General features: G+C 42.0%; 1 protein-coding gene across 2 annotated transcripts in view; it reads left to right on the top strand.

Moving 5' to 3' along the window:
• The window catches only part of VIT (vitrin), a 123,304-nt gene that overhangs the window by 27,495 nt on the left and 73,428 nt on the right, over positions 1-22,381 (top strand). For both annotated transcript variants that reach the window (XM_022574095.2, XM_022574093.2), the window contains exons 2-3: positions 2,181-2,250; positions 11,096-11,161. In XM_022574095.2, the coding sequence (XP_022429803.1) occupies positions 2,199-2,250; positions 11,096-11,161 (118 nt within the window). In that variant the 5' untranslated portion in view covers positions 2,181-2,198. The remainder of the gene's footprint in view (positions 1-2,180; positions 2,251-11,095; positions 11,162-22,381) is intronic.

Raw genomic sequence — 22,381 nt, 5'->3', positions numbered from 1 at the left:
GTGCATTTGCATATGGTATTTTTCTCTTTCTGATTTACTTCACTGTGTATGATAGACTCTGGGTCCATCCATCTCATTACAAATAACTCAATTTCGTTTCTTTTAATGGCTGAGTACTATTCCATTGTATATATGTACCACATCTTCTTTATCCATTCATCTGTCGATGGACATTTAGGTTGCTTCCATGTCCTGACAATTGTAAATAGTGCTGCAATGAACATTGTGGTACATGTATCTTTTTGAATTATGGTTTTCTCTGGGTATATGCCCAGTAGTGGGATTGCTGGGTCATATGGTAGTTCTATTTTTAGTTTTTTAAGGAACCTCCATACTGTTCTCCATTCTGGCTGTATCAATTTACATTCCCACCAACAGTGCAAGAGGCTTTCCTTTTCTCCACACCCTCTCCAGCATTTACTGTTTGTAGATTCTTTGATGATGGCCGTTCTGACTGGTGTGAGGTGATACCTCATTGTGGTTTTGATTTGCATTTCTCTAATGATTAGTGATGTTGAGCATCTTTTCATGTGTTTGTATGTCTTCTTTGGAGAAATGTCTATTTACATCTTATGCCCACTTTTGGATTGGGTTGTTTGTTTTTTTGATATTGAGCTGCTTGTGTATTTTGGAGATGAACTTTGTCAGTTGCTTCATTTGCAAATATTTTCTCCCATTCTGAGGGCTGTCTTTTGGTCTTGTTTATGGTTTCCTTTGCTGTGCAAAAGCTTTTAAGTTTCATTACACCCCAATTTGTTTATTTTTGTTTTTATTTCCATCTCTCTAGGAGGTGGGTCAAAAAAGATCTTGCTTCAACAGCATCCTTGTATCCACTCTGCTTTCCAACCTCTGAGCCTCTGTCAATGCTGTTTCCCCTGACTTGGAGCCACTTCATCTCCTATTTTCATCTTTCAAAGTTAACCCAATTGCTGCCACCTCCAAGAGGCTTCCTCTTATTCCCACAGCTGACATAATCTCTCCCTCCTCTAAATTCCCTAACCTCTTGGGGACTCTCTGACACTATCCCAGACCTACTGGATTAGAATCTACATTTTAACCAGATCCCCAAGTGATTCATATGCACATTAAAACTTGGAAGCCTTGCTTTAAACCACTGGTTCTCAAACTTGGCTGCAGATTGGAATTACCTGTGGAGTTTCGAAAACGCTTGATGCCTAGACCCCACCTGCAAGAGATTCTGATTCAATTGGTCTGAGATGCAGCCTGGGCATCAGGGCCTTTTAAAACTCCCAGATGATTCTAATATGCAGCAAAGTTTGAGAACCACTGGTCCATAAACTCCCCTTATTCTTCCTTTGGGGGCCTGCACACTCTCTAATGTTATGGTTATTTCTGTCCAGGTATGTTTTCTCACTTCTATTGAACTGTAAGTCTTTTAAGAGCAAGAACTATCTTTTAATTCAATTTTAATCACCTCATCCCTAGACATACAATAAGATTTAATAAATATTGAGTGAATTGTTTTTGTAATCTAAAACAATTTGTAGGATTTCCCTGGTGGCGCAGTGATTAAGAATCTGCCTGCCAATGCAGGTGACACGGGTTCAAGCCCTAGTCCAGGAAGATCCCACATGCCGCGGAGCAACTAAGCCCGTGTGCCACAACTACTGAGCCCACTCACCATAACTACTGAAGCCCACGCGCCTAGAGTCTGTGCTCTGCAGCAAGAGAAGCCACCGCAATGAAAAGCCCGCGCACCACAACGAAGAGCAGCCCCCACTCACCGCAACTAGAGAAAGCCTGCGTGCAGCAACAAAGACCCAATGCAGCCAAAAATAAAATAAATTTATTCAAAACAAACAAAAAAACCCCCCACAATTTGTAATCTAAAAATGTTCTCTAAATACCGTAAGTGTGGCTTTTGTCCTAATTTGAAGACTGGTTGAACATATTCTGGAAATTGTGGAATTATTTCCTCTTTAGTCTAAGACCAAATCTCTGAAGAAGAGGAGGCTGGTGGCTAGAACAGGTTTTCTGAGAATAGCCTCTCTGGGTACCAGCGCAGCTGATCTCCATGCGTTGTTTACAGAAAGCCGCAGATTGAAATCCTAAGACTCCAGAGGGCAATGCAAAATGAGGCAGCCCCTCCCTACACTCTGTGCATCCAATTCAGAACTCCTGGCTGAAATATGATGATGTTATTGTTTCTTCCTCTCTAGGGTGCCATTTTGATATTTATGGGGATTGCTGTCCTCACTATGAAGGCATCTGTTATTGAAATGTTCCTTGGTAAGTACTTTTATATGTGTATCTGGATACGCTTTTAACATTCTCCTAATGTCCAAAGAATCTTGCCAGCAAAAGATTTAAACCAAGACAGAGCATATAAACAGTTCAGTGTATCTTTTTATGATAAACATTTTGGAGAAATGTTTGACTGGGAATGTTAAATGTAGATCAAATTCAGAATGTATGTCTATATATTTTTTATATAAAGCAAACACGTGTATACATACGTATGTCTACATATTATATATTAAGCACACATATATACACACATATCTGTGTGTGTGTATTATTCAGCAACCAGCAAGTATTTCAGATAAAGCATATTTACAGATTCTGAAGTTAGAGAACTTATTTCTTAATTTCTCAAAAAAAAAATTCTCATCACTGACATGGCCTTACTTCTACCACTGGCAACTCATACTTTTAGAGGTGAAACCCTTTAACCTTATATTACCAACAGAGAACACAATTTGGGGTAGGCCCTTAAGGAGCAGCAGGTCAACCAGACGAAAGAAAAGTGCTGATGGGTTTAGCACTAAGCCCAAGGGTAATCTTTGTTAATCTTGACCCCGCTGTGCTGTGGCCACTCTGTGTCAGGCAGAGTGATCCTGTGGGTCACTATGAAACTATTGCCACGGAAGGGTACAAAGGCCTTTTAGATAGTCAGTATTAGTTTGCTAGAGCTGCCATAACAAAATACCACAAACTGGGTGGCTTAGAACAACAGAATTTTATTCTGTCACAATTCTAGAGGCTACAAGTCCAAAATCAAGGTGTCAGCAGGGCTGGTTCCTTCAAAGGGCCGTGAGAGTGAACTCTGTTCCACGCCTCTCTCCTAGCTTCTGGTGGTTTGCTAGCAATCTATAGCAATCCTTGGCATCACCCCAACCTATGCCTTCACCTTCACATGTGTTTGTCTGTGTCTATATCCAAACACCTTCACCTCTGTGTTTGTCTGTGTCTATATCCAAACTGCCCCTTTTTTATAACACCAGTCATGCTGGATTAGGGGCCCAACCTACTCCAGGAGGATGACCTCACCCTAACTAATTAAGTTAGTTAAATTTAACTAATTACATCTACAACCACTCTATTTCCAATTAAGGTCACCTTCTGAGGTATTGGGGGCTAGGACTTAAACACGAAGTCCATCAGAAGTCCTATGAATTCAGGGAGGGGGGCACACAATTTAACCCATAATATAGTCAGAATGTGCAAGGTCTGTGCAGAGGGGAATCTACAGTGGCAGAACTGAGGACTGGAAGAGAAAGAGGTGACACAGCTGGGAAGGCAAGGGGCTCTCAGTATGGTGGAAGGAGACTGGGCTGGGAGTCAGAGGGAAGATAAGGTTCTGGCCCTGACTCCACCACCAACTTGCTAAGGAATATTCTCGTTGAGAGCACAGGGTCCTTCACTTCCACCTTGTCCTTCTGAGAGGCTATCTCCCCCCAGCCCCATACTAACCTATAGGTTAGTAGGGGTGAACACAGGGTGGGATGAGGGTGGGGCAGGGGTTAGGAACAGGAAGGATTTAGCCACTGTAAAACAAACAAAACAAAACACAGAAACCCTGAGGCTGGTTCACACTCTGCCATGTCCCCCACATCATGGAACCAAGAAGAACTTGACTGTCCTTGCTTGTCTCGCCCCTCTCAGCCTGCCCTTCTGCAAAACCCTTTTCCCCTCAGGGTTGCTCATTCACAAAGCAAGAAATCAAAGTAGAAAAGGGAGACTCCTACCGCAGATTCTCTTCTCTGTGTCCTTATATGCCCCTCCCTGGAATCTCTCTTATTCATCTGCTTGTCTCCATCCCAGGGTCATTTCCCTTAAGTCCCCCGAAACCCTCTTCAGTACTGTGACAGCCTCCCTGCCCCGAATCCTTACCCCTCTAACTCATTCTCTACCACACCCCAATTAATCTCCCTAAAGCCCATATCTGATCCCACTCTCCTGACTTAACACTCAGTGTTTTCCCTTTGTCTTTATGACGGAGCCCACATCTCTCAAAGCGCTTTGCTTGCTGGCAAGGCCTCTCTCATATGGCTCTTGCCGTCCTCTCCTGCTCTCCTCCCTACCACAGGGCCCAGCCTGGCTTCCAGGGACGTGGGAAGTGCTGACCTTCTCATTCCCCTGAAGGTCGAGTCATTTCTCCCTTCCAGGTCTTTGACTATGCTGTTCCCTGTCCTGGAATGTTCTTCCTCTCACCCCCACACACCCTACTGGCCCTCCAGGAAGCTTCCTCTGCCTTCCATTTGATCAGACCCTCTTCCTATGGGCTTCCCTGGTGCCCTGTATTGATTCTAGTCACGACTGCATGGCATTCACCTCGTTATGAAGCTGCCTCCCCTGACACTGTACGACACTGATAGCAGGAGCTGTGTCTTGCTCACTGTTGCATTTTCAGTTCTCAGCACATCTCACAGGCACTCAAGAAATATTGCTAAATATATTATTCTTGTCAGGGATGTTGGATTTTTCAGGTTTCAGAGTCTGATTCTGCACCCAATTCCTATGTGTGAATTTTTCCCCCACACCAAGTGATTCCTCAACACCAGCTGGGTTTCCTACAACTCGGCTCAATTCTGACACCATTCTACCCGGAGATAGCATCAGATCCTGCAGGTAAGGGCTCACACAAGACTGCCCCCCGCCACCCAACACACACACACTTCAGATGCCGATTGCAAGTCAGATTGTCACCTGTGCTTCTGACTGACTGGCTATAAAGCAGAGGTTTCCATGACCCCCTCCTTGCGTTTGATTAATTTTCTCAAGCAGCTCACAGAACCCAGGAAACCAGTTTACTCACTAGATTACCAGTTTATTACAAAGGATATTAAAGGATACAAATCAACAGCCAGATAAAGAGATACATAGGGCGAGGTCCTGAACAAAGAAGTTTCTGTCCCCGTGGAATTTGGGCCCAGCACGGTGGCACATGGACGAGCTCTCATTCCTCAACCTGGAAGCTCTTTGAACCCTCTCCTTTTGGATTTTTATGGAGGCTTCATTATATAGGCATGATTGATTAACTCACTGGCCATTGGTGATTGATTCAACCTCCAGCCCCTCTTTCCTCTTGGGAAATCAGGAGATGGGACTGAAAATTCCAACTCTCTATTCACGGTGGGTTTCCCTGGCAACCAGCTCCCTCATCTTTAGGGGATTTTCAAAAGCCACCTCATTTACATAAACTCAGTTGTGATTGAAAGGGGCTTGTTATGAAAAACAAGACACCCATTTCACCTTTATGGCTCTGATTTCAGGAACTGAGGACAAGAAATCAAATATAACAGACATGTGGACACAGGGGGCAAAGGGGAGGGTGGGACGAATTGGGAGATTAGGTTTGACATAAATACACTACCATGTGTAAAATAGATAGCTAGTGGGAACCTGCTGTATATAGCACAGGGAGCTCAGCTCGGTGCTCTGTGGTGACCTAGAGGGGTGGGATGGGCGGTGGTGGGGGGAGGTCCATGAGGGAGGGGATATAGTTATACGTAGAGCTGATTCACTTCGTTGTACAGAAGAAAGTAATGCAACATTGTAAAGCAATTTTACTCCAGCAAAAAATATATATATTATAACAAAAGATGCTCCCACTGCTCTTATCACTCAGGACATTCCAAGGGTTGGGGAGCTGTTAGGCAGGAACTGTGGCGGGAACACCAAAATATATATTTACCATAAATCACAATATCACAGCGAACCATCCAAAGATCCCCCAAAAGCCCTCGAAATTAATGTTAATTAAGTGTCTAATCGGTATATATCAGAGCTAGCATGGTCACTCTAAACGTGTAAATTTATGATGTAGCAGAGTTGTATGCTGCCCGCTGTCATCGGAGCACCACATATAATCAATGACTGCACTGTGGGGAGAAAGTAGCATAAAAAGCCTAAGGCTGCACCAGCACCAGTTGGAACCTGCATTCTGGTTCCAACTTCTGCCCCCTCCCCCTCCAAAGCAGCTTTAGCTGAGATGTCAACCTTGACCTTGGTTTCTCTTCTACAAAATAAAAAGATGACCTCCAAAGCGCCTCCCAGCTTCAATATTCCATGATCTGAACCATAATTTTGTGATTTATGTGATTATAGAGAATAAGTTATCCTGTCTCTGCAATGAAGCTCTGATATATTTCATGCTAGATGTTTCGTTGAGTAAGTAAGTAAGTCGAAAGCAAAGCATAGGGGAAATTTGAGCTGATTTTAAATCATCTGCTTTATAAATCAGTTTTCAGGAAGGCACTGTGGCCACTGTTAAAGAGAACCAGAGCTGGACAGTATTTAAAGCAGTAAAAACAGATTTTAATCAGGAACCATTGCAATAGGGGAAAGGAGACCTCAGTATTGTACTGGGCTCAATTCCGAATATAACAAGGAAAAGTGGGGATTTATAGCCAAGGAGCGGCTTGCAGGGGTCAGGGGATGGAAATTACTAAGAGGAGATTTCACGGGAATCAGGGGATTCTTGCTAAACCAACCAGACAGGATTCTTGCTAAAAGCAGACCAGGGTGATCACATATCAAGGGTGGAGGATTCTCTCTAAACAAGATTTTTGCTAAAACTAAGGGATGCAGGCCCAACAAGGACAGACACAGAAGCCCAAGGTCAAAGCCTAGTTGAGAAGAGGGCTTAGAGGAGCCTGACTAAAGTCTGGTGAAGGAGAGAGTCCCTGTCAACACCACCTGAGTTAGTATCTTGAGTGACACTAAGGGATCAAACAAGAAGTTTATGGGCTAGAATGAAGCATTCCTATAAATGTTCTAGACACGTAATAAGTATTCAGTAAGTACTTACTGATTTGATAATTGGTTAAATGTTCTGACACTTCATGTCTTTTCTTGAAAATAAATGGATTCTGATTATGACTTAATACTGACGGGAAGAGTGGAACACAAGTGCCTATTAACCATGCCAGTGATTTTAGAAAGCGCTTTTCATTATTGTAAGTCTATCTGATTTCAATATGACCAAATTAAATAACAATTGTCTCTTTCTAATTCGAAAAGAAACATTCTGCATAAAACATAGAATATTTATGTGTAAGAACTTTACCATGAAATGGGAAAAATACAGAAAATATAAAATAGGAATTATAACTCTACCATTATTAAAATTTTGGTATATTTGTTCCAGGTATTTCTCTCTGCGTATATTCTAATTTTGTCAGAATCATGCTTAGGGTTAGAGCTGAGAACTTCCCAGGTCATTTAATCTTCTGCTAAAATCATTTGTAATAAATGCTTAGTATTCCCCTACTGTTGGGACATTTCCAAGATTTCATTATTTCCGATTGCTATTAGGAATAATGCTGTAATGAACACCTTTTATTATACATAAATCCTTGTCTATGTCTCTGATTATAACTTGCGATATATTACTAGGTATATATTTTCTAGGACGAAGAATATAAATGTTTTTTAAGGCTACTGAAATGTATTACCAAATGGCTTTCCAGAATGACTCCGCCAACAATGTACTGGACTACCCTAATCCCAAATCCATGCCAGGATTAAGTTATAATCTTGTGTTCAATATTCAGTACACACTATGAGAAAATATCTTGTCATTTTGCTTTAGCCTGCATTTTTTATCATTAATGAGACTGAACATTGTTTCAGGCTAACTCATTCGTATTTTCTCTATAAATTATGTGGACGATAATTTACTTAAATTGAATTTTAAAACAATTGCACCTCAGCTATCTTAATCATACTGATGGCCACATTAGAGAGAAACAGAGCAGAGGAAAATTTTTATTTGAAAAAATAAATTCAATATGTAATTTGTTTTGAAATTTCAAACACGACTAGCGAAAGGTGAGAACTTTTCATGTTACTCAAAGCTGGAACATTGAATTTTTAAAAATTGAGAAGTATTGCTGCAGAGTTGGTAAATCATGGTTGCCTTGGAACTTCAGACTCTAGCCTTGATTTCCTCAAGGCCTCTAGACTCTAATGGCCTCAGCTGTGGCCAGATAACTACTCCCATGGAAGGGCTTTCAGACCTGTGTTCTGCTTTGTACTTTGAAGTGAGCATCTGTCATCCATCTCGGTGCTCTGCCAGGCTTCCTAAGAACAGGAACACAAGACTGATTTTTCTCTCACCCAAATTCCACATGCAAGTCACCATTTCCAAGGTAGCAAGAGAGGTCTTGCAGATGAGGAATGACTTGCTTCAGGGCACAAGCACATTTGCAGCCTTACTGACCAGCTCTCCCCTTGAGGAGTGGCTTCTGGGGAGCTTTAATTAACAAGCATCTAAGCTGAGGGGAGGGCCTCTGTGTACCATTGAAAATAATGACTTTATTAACCACTGCTTAAAACTGAACCCAGCTCTGCATGTTTTCAGCCTGGAGGGTCTTGGGCAAGAAAATGCGAGTGATGGGGTGGTCTTACTCAAATATTTATAGTCCTAATGATACCAAGACTTATAAACCACATGCCATGGGTACACAGCCCCAGAAAGACAGTATTTGGTTTCCCACCAAGAACTGATACCCAAATTTACGACTATTTCACTTACTCCCTCTGCTTTATGCGCATAATTTTTTCTGTATATTTATTTCGTACTTGTTTTTTTAAAAATATTCTAGTTATTTATTTTTGTGTATAAAATGAAGATGCGGTCTTTGGACAGAGTTAAATGACACAGAGCCTACTATAAAAATCAGACCTCCACGACATTCACACCCTACGCAAACCCCAGAAGTAAATAACACCTAAAAAATGTCTGCCTTCATTCTACTTGGCTAGACGTTTGGTTTTCACTCAGTTCTCTTTCATGGCTCTGTTCTTGCAGGACATGGTATGTCAACTGTCCAGGCCTCAACTAGTGCTAATAGTCAAAACAGGATAATTCAGGAGCTACATCATTGGCACAGCTCAGCTAGTTAATCATAAGATAAATAAAAAATTTTCTTAACAAACACTTGGTGACATTGCCACTTTTTCCTTCAAAGACAGTTACCAATTCAAGAATGCCTAACTCCTGATTTATGCTTTAATCAAGCATCTGTGTTGTTAAAAAAAAAAACATAAAGTAGGAAGTAAACTTCCTATTTTAATTATTCTGCTGCCTCATGTTCACCTCCAGAATTCCAACTCCATCCAGAAAGTAGGTTTCTCAAAAAAGTAGCTAAAATGGAGGTAAGTTAGAGCAGTATCATCTTTGGGTGGGTAAGGTAGAAGAAGGCCTGGAAAGGAAGGAAGAAGAATAGAGACTGACTAGCCTTTTGAAAGGAAAAACATGCTTTTCTGTTTATAGGTAGAATTAGTCTAGATACAGAGAAGTGAGCATTTTCAGACATCATTAAAAAATTGCTATGAGAAATGTTCACAATATATATCAGAAATTTAAGTGGGCATATCTTTCAGACAAGAAACCCTATTTGGAATTTTATTTTAAGGCAATAATAAGGAATCCATGCAAAGATAAATCTACTTATATTAAATCAGGAGTTGGCTAAATTACGGTATGTCCATGAATTGCAATATTTTGTAGGCAGTTAAAATTATGAGGGGAACATTAAATGACAAGAAAAAATGTTTCTATATCCTTAAGTAGAAATAAGTTTATGACACATTGTAAACAGTATAAGCATCATCAAATGTTTGTTTCAAAGTACAATACATACATATATATAGAAAAAGCCTGAAAATATTACACTTTTTGCTTTCATCTGTTATTTTCTGTAGTACTGTTTTTGAGTGTTTTTTTTACTGTCCTACAAGGAACATGTATTATTTTGGTAATAAGAAAAATTCGGTCAATGTTTTATATATATATATATATATATATATATATATATATATATATATATATTGTGTGTGTGTGTGTGTGTGTGTGTGTGCGGTACGCGGGCCTCTCACTGTTGTGGCCTCTCCCGTTGCGGAGCACTGGCTCCGGACACGCAGGCTCAGTGGCCATGGCTCACGGGCCCAGCCGCTCCACGGCATGTGGGATCCTCCCGGACTGGGGCACGAACCCGCGCCCCCTGCATCAGCAGGCGGACTGTCAACCACTGCGCCACCAGGGAAGCCCTATATTTTAAAAACACAAGGCTCACACTAGCAATGTGACTTTAAACTTAAAGGCATAAAGAGTTCCCCTTTCTTCCCCTATTGTTTTGCTTCCCGAAGAGCAGTATCCAGGTTCCGCTCCGTTTCTGAGAAGGAAGCTCACCTACCTGCAGCTGGCCTCTGGGGGGCGCAGCACCAATTGGGGCTGGAAGGACCACCAAGGACAGTCAGGTCACACCATACCCTGCGAGGAGTCTCTCTCGTCTCCCCAGTCCCCCTCCTCCCTGTCTCCCTTTCCAAAGAGTCCTCCTCTGAGGCTTTGTACGGACACGCATCATCACGCCCTCCCTGTCTCTCTCGCACGCACATGTGCGCACTTCAAATGCACACGCGCGCATGCGTATGCGGTTCTCTGGGCATTTGGAAACTCAGTGTGGAACAGAAGAGAGAGAACAGGAAGGGCCTGGGTGTTCATCCTACCTCTATAATTTATTCCTGGCACCAAGCAAATCAGTGGGCTTCGCCAGACCCACGTTCCTGCCTTTGGAAAGTGGAGATGGTGGCGCTGGTGTGGTGAAATTTAAAGACAGCAAAACCGGGACAGATATCCAAGAGGTATTTTTAAAAGGCCCTTTCAGCAGAGGCTAAGAAAAGCACAAAGTATACATCTTATTTCCCCAACCATAAAATAAGGGAAAATTAGTTCTACTAACGAGAATACTTTAACATATGCTTGAAGCAAACATAAAGGTCAAAAGAGAGAAAGCATTTAGGTGAAATAATATTGATTAGATTTTTTTGCATTTTCTTCATGTAGTTTTGCTGGTGACTGGAATACACTCAAATAAAGAAATGACAAAGAAGATTAAAAGGCCCAAATTCAGTAAGTAAAATTGCAGTTCCTCACTGGTGCAAGACCTGTGTCTCCCATGTGGAGGACTGTTACACTTGTTTCAGATAATTTGGAAAGTTTGGGGTTTTCTGTTTTGGGTTTTTTTGTGTGTGTCTTATCTCAATACTTTGCACTCAGACTAATTAGTAATGATTCTTATTTGTCATCTACTTCATTCCAAAAAGCATTTGAAATAAGGGTTCTTATTTTAGGGTAGATACGTGGTTCTACTATATTAGAAAAATTCAAAATGCACATAAAAAGACCAGGCGACACTATGTCTCTATGCCTAAGCTGGAGTAGGTATTTTTCTGCCATTCTGTCTCAATTCCCCATACAAGAAAATTCAGTCTGGCTAATGCAAAAGTCCAGCAAACCTGCCCACCTTCCAGCGTGCCCTGGAATCAATGGGTAATCTCACAGAAAAGTTTCACACCCAATCAGTGGAAAGAGGAATAATTAATTTCATTTTTGGGTGATAGTTAAGGTTAGATGACAGAAAAGCCAAAATAACAGTTGCTTAGATAAGACTGAAGTTTCTTTCTCTCTCCTATAAACATAGTCTGGGCTTTTATGGGAGCTTCACTATCCTCAGGGACGCAGACTCCTTCTATCTTGTCATTCTGCTTTTCTCAGTGTGGCTCTCAACTCATTGTCCAAAATGGCTACCCCAACTCCATCCATCATGTCCACATTCCAGTCAGTAGGAAGGGATGAAGAAAGGCACATACTTACTCCCTTTAAAGACAAGTCCAGGAAGTCAAATACACCACTTCTACTTAAATACCATTGGCCAGAATTCAGGGAGAATGGGAAATGTCTTGATTTCAAGCATCTGCATGCCTAACTAAAAGTAAGGAATACTATTATTAGGAAAGAAGAGAGAATGGATATTGGGAAAGAACTAGCAGGACAGGACATAAATGGAAAATCTCACACTCAAATCTTGTGAGCACACTGAGCTATCTGTATGTAAATTTGTAGACTTGATGGACGCTTAAATTAAGGTGTATTTATGAAGGACCATAAGAAAAAGACTGTAGGTATATTCAGTGCTCTGTGCTGTCTACAAAAGAAACCTCTGTATAGGCATTAGATTTAGGTGCCTTAAATCAGCAACATTAAGATTTTGAAATAAAAGAAGAGATTTGTTTCATGCAGCATTTTTTTTCTTCTGTTCCTTTAAGCCCTTTGTGCAGGACTTCCTGTTGAAATGAGACCAAAAGGGCAGCCATCCGCAGCCTCATAGTCTGAAAAACTAAAAAGGATCAGTTTTTTATTTATTCCTGTCAGGAAGGAGAGCCAAGAGAATCAGGCCAGGGGCAGATGTGTGTTCAGAACAGTGATTGGGTTAATATGGAGACAAATGCACACTCAGGTATGAATTCCTTTGGGCTGTTCCCAGTATCTTCATTAACTTGTCTACAAAAATCATAAAAGGTTCCATGATTACCATGACAACAGTTTTCAGTGACTATGAAAGTCTGTGCTAAACGACCCAAGGTCAAACCTCTTTGAGAGATCTCAAATGGATTCAACTTCTGATATGCTAAATTCTAACCTTATTCTCAAAATCTCCCTAGTGATACAGCACTTTTGAATCAATGTATGCATGAGGCCTTTTCTCTAATTAGAAACTCTGTCATGGTCATTAAATAAGGGGGAAAAATATAAAATGAAAGTAATAGGATATTCCCAAACTATGGCGATACCTGATTCTGTACCTCAGGAGTATTTCCAAATTGTAATCTATACCTTGAGGCCAAAGTAATTTTCATTTTTTCTGTTCAACCTTGTCAATCTGCCACTGGGGCAGGTGACTGATAGCAAGGGAGGCACATCGTTCATTCACTTGACAAGTATTTATTGGGTGCCGGCTAAGTACCAGGTACAGTTAGACACCCAGATACAACAGCGATTGAGACTCAGACTGTGCCCTCACAGAGCTCAAAATCTAGAGAGGCAGAAAGACAAGTCACCAGGCAGTTATGGTGTCTTATGTAAGTGCTAGGACTCGGGAGCTAAAGGTACTCCAAGAATATGGAGAAAAAAGCTATGTATCCGGGAGGGCTTCCTGGAGGAAGTGACACATCTACACTGATATCTGAAGGCCGAATAGGGATTGACCAGGCAAAGATGAGGGGAAAAGGGTGTTACAAGCAGAAATAAAAAGCATGCCTAAGCCCTGAAGAAAAGAAAGAGCTCAAAAGTAGTTCCATATGACTGAGGTATAGAGTGGGAGGCACATGTGTTGAGATAAGAGATGGAGGGGTAAGCAGGCACCAGATCGTGAAGATCTTTGTTACTGTGTCTAGGAATCTGCAGTTCATCAATGAGGGCAATGGGGAATATCTCAGTGCAGATTATTTAGGTGCAGTTAGCAGAAATCCAAGGCCAATTTGCTTAAGCAGAAAAGGAGATTTTGGCAGTACATGAGGTAGCTCACATGACATGAGGTGTCTCGCAGAACCCAAGGTGGGGAGGGCAGCTCGCACTCACTGGGACTGTACCCCAGGTGGAAAGATCTCAAGAATTGGTGTCTCTGCTTCTCTCTGCATGTCTGCCTCACTACCCACCCACCGATCCCCTGGTTCATGCAGACCATGTCTCTCAGCCCTGATCCCAAATTCCTGGGAGAGAAACTCTAACTGCATCAGCCTAGGCTGGGAGGGTGGTTTTCAGAGAAGAGTAGAATGGTTAGGGTTGTGTTAGGGAAGTAAAACAATCCTGACAACAAAACCCAACAAAAATCTCTTTGTCCCAGCATATGAAGAGAGAAGAGAGAGTACACAATATTATTAGTGAGTAAGCATTACAGATAGACATTCATATACAGGTAGGATGAAAGTATCTACCAAGTCTGGACAGAATTTCACACAAACTTATACAGTGAAGTAGAAGACAGAACAATTACAACTTCTCTTAACTCCTGGAAAGATAAATACATGGGCCTCCTGAGTGTCTTTTGTATACCTGGAGACCCCTAAACTCCTTCTGGAGGTGAGTATCAATATTTGCGGGTCCAAGGATCAGAAGTCTGGAGACCTTGCACTCTGCAGGTGATTCCGATGCCTGGTAAAATTTGAGAACCGCTGGACTAGACGTACCCAAGATCAGGGATGCTTACAGATGTGAATGTGAAATCATGGGTTCTCTTCAGTGTCCTCTGCCTCTTTCCTAGCCAGCCCTCAGTTTCACCAGTGTTTATTCAGGACTAAAAGTCTTCACCACCCAGAGGACTGAAGGTAAAATAACAAGGAGGAGGTCGTTTGAGAGTTTTGCCCAGAGGACAGTTTACTGACACCTACTACACACGTAGCACTACTTTCGTCTCTTGAGGATCTAGTGACCAGACATGGTACCATGAGTTGGCAGAGCCAGATTTGAAACTCAGGTCTCTGTGAGGCTCAACACCAGATGCTTTTCCAGTGCCTCGTCTCAAGCTAGCCATTTAGGAATTAAGTATCCATTGCCTAGAGGCAGATGAGGTGTTAAGATAATCAAGGGCTGACTGAATAGGAAGTAAAGTAGAAGAAATGTGGGAAAATAGAAAAAAGAGTAAATGCATGAGTTTCCTCCTTTGGCTTGGCCTGAGACCTTATGCCACACTAGTGCATCTATTCTGTCTATGCATACAGTTCCTGTTACTTTAGGTAACTGTCACTTTCTCTCCTCCCTACTTCCTCTGCTTTCTCATTTTTTCTTCTCATCTCCTTTTCCTTCTTCCTATTTCTTTGGTCTACCCATGGCCTCCAGGGGCCCTTATGGACCTTGCTCAGCTCCACTGGAGGCCCTTTGGGCCAAAAAGGTAGTACATGTTGAAAATAATTTCGCATGGGGCTTTTACAAAAGGAAAAGCAAAGATGAAAAAAAAAATTGGGACTAGTTCTTAACGGCTCTACTCCTCCCACCCATACATGACCATTCATTCCAAGCTAGTATTTTGTTCTCACGTACACAGTCGTATTGGGTACAATTTTATTCTGTCACTTGGCTTATCACAGCATCTTATTTTCTAAGTCAAATCAAGTCTGACACCAGACTGCCAATTGCCTAGGGCTGAAATATTAAAATTCCATCATTACAAGGGCTTCCTCCCTCCCAGCTCCAGGCATTGGAAGCCTTATGCAATTTACAACATTCAGAGAGAGCCCCTGCGTTGCTCAGTGTCCAAGCACATGTTATTCCTAGAAGTTGAGTAGCTCCATTGTTTCATGAATGGTGGGATCTTGGCAAATGTGGGGAAGGCCTATGCCGAAGGTTCTACCCAGAGGGTCACCACACCAGGTACTGTTCCAAAGTGATGTTCATCCAAGGCAGCTGCTAGGGAACAGGGGTATTTCCCTTACTGGGACCTACCTGCCCACTTCCACCTTCCCAGTCTTGGAAGGTCATTTTCTCTCCATCACTCTTTGGGCTGACCAAGCCCAATCCCCTCAAACAAGGAGGTTTCTGAGCAACTAATTCCCAGAACCTTGAGGGAGAGTTGCCAGGCAACCCCTGCCCTCTCTCTTGCAACCTTGAGCTCCAGAGATAGGAGAACACAAAAGTCTGACTACCTTCTTAGAATAGTAAGGGGAAAAATACAATAAGAATAAGCATAAGTTAATGTCTTAGTAAATTAACCTGCTGTACGGTGCAGGGTACAGTTTACCATACTGTACAGAATGAGAGTTTTACCAAGTTTCTTTACAGATGTGACTTTTTCAAGGCTCTCATTTTCCTGCTATGTTTTGGAGCCATAGATCTGACCTTACCCACAGGTACCTCACTAATATAGTCAGCTTAAACCTACTCAAGCAGTTTCTAACAAACGACCAAAATGTGGTTGCGTTTTTCTTGACTGTTGAAGGCTACAAATAATGGTTGAAGGGTTTAGGTGTGTTCATAAAACACTTCTCCTAAGGCAATCAAGATACCTTATAGGTTTTAAGGATTAACTTCATTTATGTTAGATTCCACATTTGAAAAAAGCCTACTCTTCAACTCATGAACATTTTAGCCCATACTAATAAACACATCATATATTTCCCCATAAATTATGCCCACCAACAACTCTAGAATGATCCCTGTCTGGCAGAGTGTTTGTGCTAGAGAGAGAAAAGCTTTTACGTTGTAAAATCTCCTCAATAGCTTTTCTACATGTAAGGACGCCCCAGAAGGGCTCCAGAAGCAATGGCCTTATAGCCTAAAGTGGGGTCAGATGAGATAGTGTTACACAGGTGAGAGCTGGGATGATTAACTCCAACACATTGTTGCCTGTCCATCCTGCAAAGCCTCTGACTTCAGTGAGCACCCGATCTTGTATAAGGTAAAATAAAATTATGCAAAGGAAAGCCTTCCTGGACCCAACACCAATTGCCAACACACAACAAACCAGTTTAGATGGCTCCTGTGTATGCTACATCTAGCAATCACACTCCTGGGCATATAGCTGGACAAAACTATAATTCAAAAAGATAAATGCACCCCTGTGTTCATAGCAGCACTCTTTACAATAGCCAAGACATGGAAACAATCTAAATATCCATTGACAGATGAATGGGTAAAGAAGATGTGGGGTGTGTGTGTGTGTGTGTGTGTGTGTGTGTGTGTGTGTATATACATAGATATATAGATATATATAATGGAATACTATTCAGCCATTAAAAAAAGAGTGAAATAATGCCATTTGCAGCAGCATGGGACCTAGAGATTATCATACTAAGTGAAGTAAATCAGAAAGAGAAAGGTACCATATGATATCACTTATATGTGGAATCTAGACTATGACACAAATGAACTTATCAATGAAACAGAAACAGACTCACAGATATAGAGAACAGATTTGTGGTTGCCAAGGGGGAGGGCGGGTGGGGGAGGGAAGGACTGGGAGTTTGGGGTTAGCAGATGCAAACTATTATGTATACAATGGATAAACAACAAGGTCCTACTGTACAGCACAGGGAATTATATTCATTATCTTGTGATAGACCATAATTGAAAAGAATATGAAAAAGAATATATGTATAACTGAAGCACTTTGCTGTACAGCAGAAATTAACACAACACTGTAAATCAACTATAATTTAATAAAATAAATTTTTAAAAAAGATTCAACATAGTCAAAGACTTTTTAAGAAAAATGGAAAAGAGGGACTTCCCTGGTGGTCCAGTGGTTAAGAATCTGCCTTCCAGTGAAGGGGACATGGGTTTAATCACTGCTCGAGGAACTAAGATCCCACATACCATGGGGCAACTAAGCCCACGTGCTGCAATGAAGAGCTCGCACGCCGCAACTAAGACCCGATGCAGCCAAATAAAAAAATAAATATTTTTTAAAAAAGAAAAATGGAAAAGAATGCTTTGCAAAAGAATTTGCTACCAAGGAAGAATTAACATGATCTGGTCACTGGTGTCAGGAGAAGGAAGCATTCATTTTCAAATTTTATTTGATGATCATTTTATTTCATTAAATTAACATTTTTGCATAATCTTCTTAAAAATAGAATTTTACTCTAGTTGAATATCACAGTAGAACAAAATTAAGTTTCATATCAAAACTGTTTATGCATAAGTGCTTTTATGTTATAATAATTCTTTCTCATTAACAGCCAAGAGGCAAGTTTACAATGGCCGCCTCTGATTGATGAAGAAATTTGTTTTCCCGAAGCAATGTGGCTTGCCTTGAAAGCCACATTCACTGAAAACATGAATGGAAAATAAGAAGCAGATTATACAGTTTGAATTTGGCCTCTACATCATTGGCTTATTGTATATGACATCACCCAATAATCACTCTGTTATTAGGTCAGGCAGAAGAACCAACTTAGAGCAGAAACATTTGCAGTTGTGCCTCTAAGATTCCAATGTTGCATGAAGATAGTGGCTCAAACAATACCAGTTTTGCCCAGGAACACTCTGAGATCAGTACAGCAGACACATGACCTCAGTGGGCAGCATCTAAAGGTTATCCTTTCATTCTAACCATCCAGGTTTCAAATAGTTCTCTTTTCCCTGTGTCTGGTGCCAAGGGCCTCTAGGAAGGAATCCTTGGCAGATTCTGAGGTGCTCTAATGTGAGCTCTGTCGAGAAAATCATAACGGCCATGAGAAGGCAAGGTAACCTTGAGGAATCATATGAGGTGGAAGCAGAGCAGATGGCTGAGGAATAGGTCTCTGTGCAGTTTCCACTCAAGCAGTTCTGGGCTCCCTCAGGATCTCTGTGACTTTAGCCCAGGGTTCTCTCATTTCCACCAACAAAACTCCACTCAGGAAGGAATGGAAGAGGCTCTCTTCTTGCTTTCTCCAAATGTTCCTAGGAGTAAACCTTCTTATGACTTCTAAGTTCTCCCCCAAAGTTAATAGTGGGGATGCACCATTCCCCATCCCCTGAGTCTTATTTGCCACATCAGTGTCTTCCTGCTCCCTTCAGACCTGAGATGGACACTTCTTGAGCTGCCTTAGTTTTGACCTGTCCTCTGAAGGAAGTCTTATTTCTGCACTTTTGAGAAGAAACCCAAAGAGAGATGAAAATGAATCTAGAGACCTTCAAGATGGCAGAGGAGTAAGACGTGGAGATCACCCTCCTCCCCACAAATACATCAGAAATACATCTACATGTGGAACAACTCCTACAGAACACCTACTGAACGCTGGCAGAAGACCTCAGACCTCCCAAAAGGCAAGAAACCCCCCCCGCCACGTACCTGGGTAGGGCAAAAGAAAAAAGAATAAACAGAGACAAAAGAATAGGGACGGGACCTGCACCTCTGGGAGGGAGCTGTGAAGGAGGAAAAGTTTCCACACACTAGGAAACCCCTTCACTGGCGGAGATTGGGGGTGGGTGGGAGGGAAAGCTTTGGAGCCACGGAGGAGAGCGCAGCAACAGGGGTGCAGAGGACAAAGTGGAGAGATTCCCACACAGAGGATCGGTGCCGACCAGCACTCACCAGCCCGAGAGGCTTGTCTGCTCCCCCTCCGGGGCGGGCGGGAGCTAGGAGCTGAGGCTCCAGCTTCGGAGGTCAGACCCCAGGAAGAGGACTGGGGTTGGCTGCGTGAACACAGCCTGAAGGGGGCTAGTGCGCCACAACTAGCTGGGAGGGAGTCCGGGAAGAAGTCTGGAACTGCCTAAGAGGCAAGAGACCATTCTTTCAGGTTGCGTGAGAAGAGCGGATCCGGAGCACCGCCTAAACGAGCTCCAGAGACGGGCACGAGCCGCAGCTATCAGCGCAGACCCCAGAGACGGGCATGAAATGCTAAGGCTGCTGCTGCAGCCATCAAGAAGCCTGTGTGCAAGCACAGGTCACTATCCCCACCTCCCCTCCCGGGAGCCTGTGCAGCCCACCACTGCCAGGGTCCCATGATCCAGGGACAACTTCCCCAGAAGAACACACGGCGCGCCTCAGGCTGTTGCAACATCATGCTGGCCTCTGCCACCACAGGCTCACCCCACATTCCATACCCCTCCCTCCCCCTGACCTGAGTGAGCCAGAGCCCCCTAATAAGCCGCTCCTTTAACTCCATCCTGTCTCAGAGAAGAACAGATGCCCTCAGGCGACCTACACACAGAGGCAGGGCCAAATCCAAAGCTGAACCCCAGGAGCTGTGCGAACAAAGAAGAGAAAGGGAAATCTCTCCCAGCAGCCTCAGGAGCAGCGGATTAAATCTCACAGTCAACTTGATGTACCCTGCATCTGTGGAATACCTGATAGAAAACGGATGATCCCAAAATTAAGGCGGTGGATTTTGGGAGCAACTGTAGACTTGGGGTTTGCTTTCTACATCTAATTTGTTTCTGGTTTTATGTTTATCTTAGTTGAGTACTTAGAGTTTATTATCATTGGTAGATTTGTTTATTGATTTGGTTGCTCTCTCCTTTTTCTTTTATATATACATTTTTTTTCCTTTTTCTCTTTTTGTGAGTGTGTATGTGTATGCTTCTTTGTGTGATTTTTTCTGTATAGCTTTGCTTTTACCAGTGGTCCTAGGGTTCTGTCTGTCCATTTTTTGTTTGTTTTTTTGTTATTTTTAAATTTTAAATAATTTTTTATTTTAATAACTTTATTTTATCCTTTCTTTCTCTCATTCTTTCTTTCTTTCCTTCTTTCTTACTTTCCTTCTTTCTTTCATTCTTTCTCCCATTCTTTCTTTCCTTCCTACTTTCTTTCTTTCTTTCTCTCATTCTACATTTCTTTCTTTCTTTCTTTTTTTCTTTCGTTCTTTCGTTCTTTCATTCTTTCTCCCTTTTCTTCTGAGCCATGTGGCTGACAGGGTCTTGGTGCTCTGGCTGGGTGTCAGGCCGGTGCCTCTGAGGTGGGAGAGCCGAGTTCAGGACATTGGTCCACCAGAGACCTCCTGGCTTCACATAATATCAAACAGCGAAAGCTCTCCCAGAGATCTCCTTCTCAATGCTAAGACCCAGCTCCACTCAACAACCAGCAAGCTACAGTGCTGGACACCCTAAGACAAACAACTAGCAAGACAGGAACACAACTCCACCCAGTAGCAGAGAGGCTGCCTAAAATCATAATAAGTTCACAGACACCCCAAAACACATGACCAGACGCAGCCCTGCCTAACAGAAAGACAAGATCCAGCCTCATGCACCAGAAAACAGGCACCAGTCCTCTCCACCAGGAAGCCTACATAACTCACTGAACCAACCTTACCCACTGGGGGCAGACACCAAAAACAACGGGAACTACGAACCTGCAGCCTGCAAAAAGGAGACCCCAAACACAGTAAGATAAGCAAAATGAGAAGACAGAGAAACACACAGCAGGTGAAGGAGCAAGGTAAAAACCCACCAGACCAAACACATGAAGAGGAAATAGGCAGTCTACCTGAAAAAGAATTCAGAGTAATGACAGTAAAGATGATCCAAAATCGTGGAAATAGAATGGAGAAAATACAAGAAACGTATAACAAGGACCTAGAAGAACCAAAGAGCAAACAAACAATGATGAACAACACAATCAATGAAATTAAAAATTCTCTAGAAGGGATCAATAGCAGAATAACTGAGGCAGAAGAACGGATAAGTGACCTGGAAGATAAAATTGTGGAAATAACTAGTGCAGAGCAGAATAAAGAAAAACGAATGAAAAGAATGGAGGACAGTCTCAGAGACCTCTTGGACAACATTAAATGCACCAACGTGCGAATTATAGGGGTCCTAGAAGAAGAAGAGAAAAAGAAAGGGACTGAGAAAATATTTGAAGAGATTAGAGTTGAAAACTTCCCTAATATGAGAAAGGAAATAGTCAATCAAGTCCAGGAAGCGCAGAGAGTCCCATACAGGATAAATCCAAGGAGAAACACGCCAAGACACATATTAATCAAGCTATCGAAAATTAAATACAAAGAAAAAATATTAAAAGCAGCAAGGGAAAACCAACAAATAACATACAAGGGAATCCCCATGAGGTTAACAGCTGATCTTTCAGCAGAAACTCTGCAGTCCAGAAGGGTGTGGCAGGACATATTTAAAGTGATGAAAGGGAAAAACCTACAACCAAGAATACGCTACACAGCAAGGATCTCATTCAGATTTGACAGAGAAATTAAAACCTTTACAAATAAGCAAAAGCTAAGAGGATTCAGCACCACCAAACCAGCTTTACAACAAATGCTGAAGGAACTTCTCTAGGCAGGAAACACAAGAGAAGGAAAAGACCTACAATAAAAAACACAAAACAATTGAGAAAATGGTAATAGGAACCTACATATTGATAACTACTTAAATGTAAATGGATTAAAGGCTCCAACCAAAAGACATAGACTGGCTGAATGGATACAAAAACAAGACCCATATATATGCTGTCTACAAGAGACCCACATCAGACCAAGGGACACATACAGACTGAAAGTGAGGGGATGGAAAAAGATATTCCATGCAAATGGAAATCAAAAGGAAGCTGTAGTAGCAATTCTCATATCAGACAAAATAGACTTCAAATTAAGACTATTACAAGAGACAAAGAAGGACACTACATAATGATAAAGGGATCAATCCAAGAAGAAGATATAAATAACAATTGTAAATCTTTATGCACCCAACATAGGATCACCTCAATACATAAGGCAAATGCTAACAGACATAAAAGGGGAAATCGACAGTAACACAATAATAGTAGGGGACTTCAACACCCGACTTTCACCAATGGACAGATCGTCCAAAATGAAAATAAATAAGGAAACACAAGCTTTAAATGATACATTACACAAGATG

The sequence above is a fragment of the Delphinapterus leucas genome, chromosome 13, assembly GCF_059928025.1.
Source record: "Delphinapterus leucas isolate spDelLeu-1000000601 "Yukka" chromosome 13, BTC_Dleu_Yukka2, whole genome shotgun sequence".
In the NCBI taxonomy this organism is placed as follows: Eukaryota; Metazoa; Chordata; class Mammalia; order Artiodactyla; family Monodontidae; genus Delphinapterus; species Delphinapterus leucas.
The sequence above is the reverse complement of the archived record's forward strand: the minus strand, read 5'-3'. Positions and strand labels throughout refer to the sequence as shown.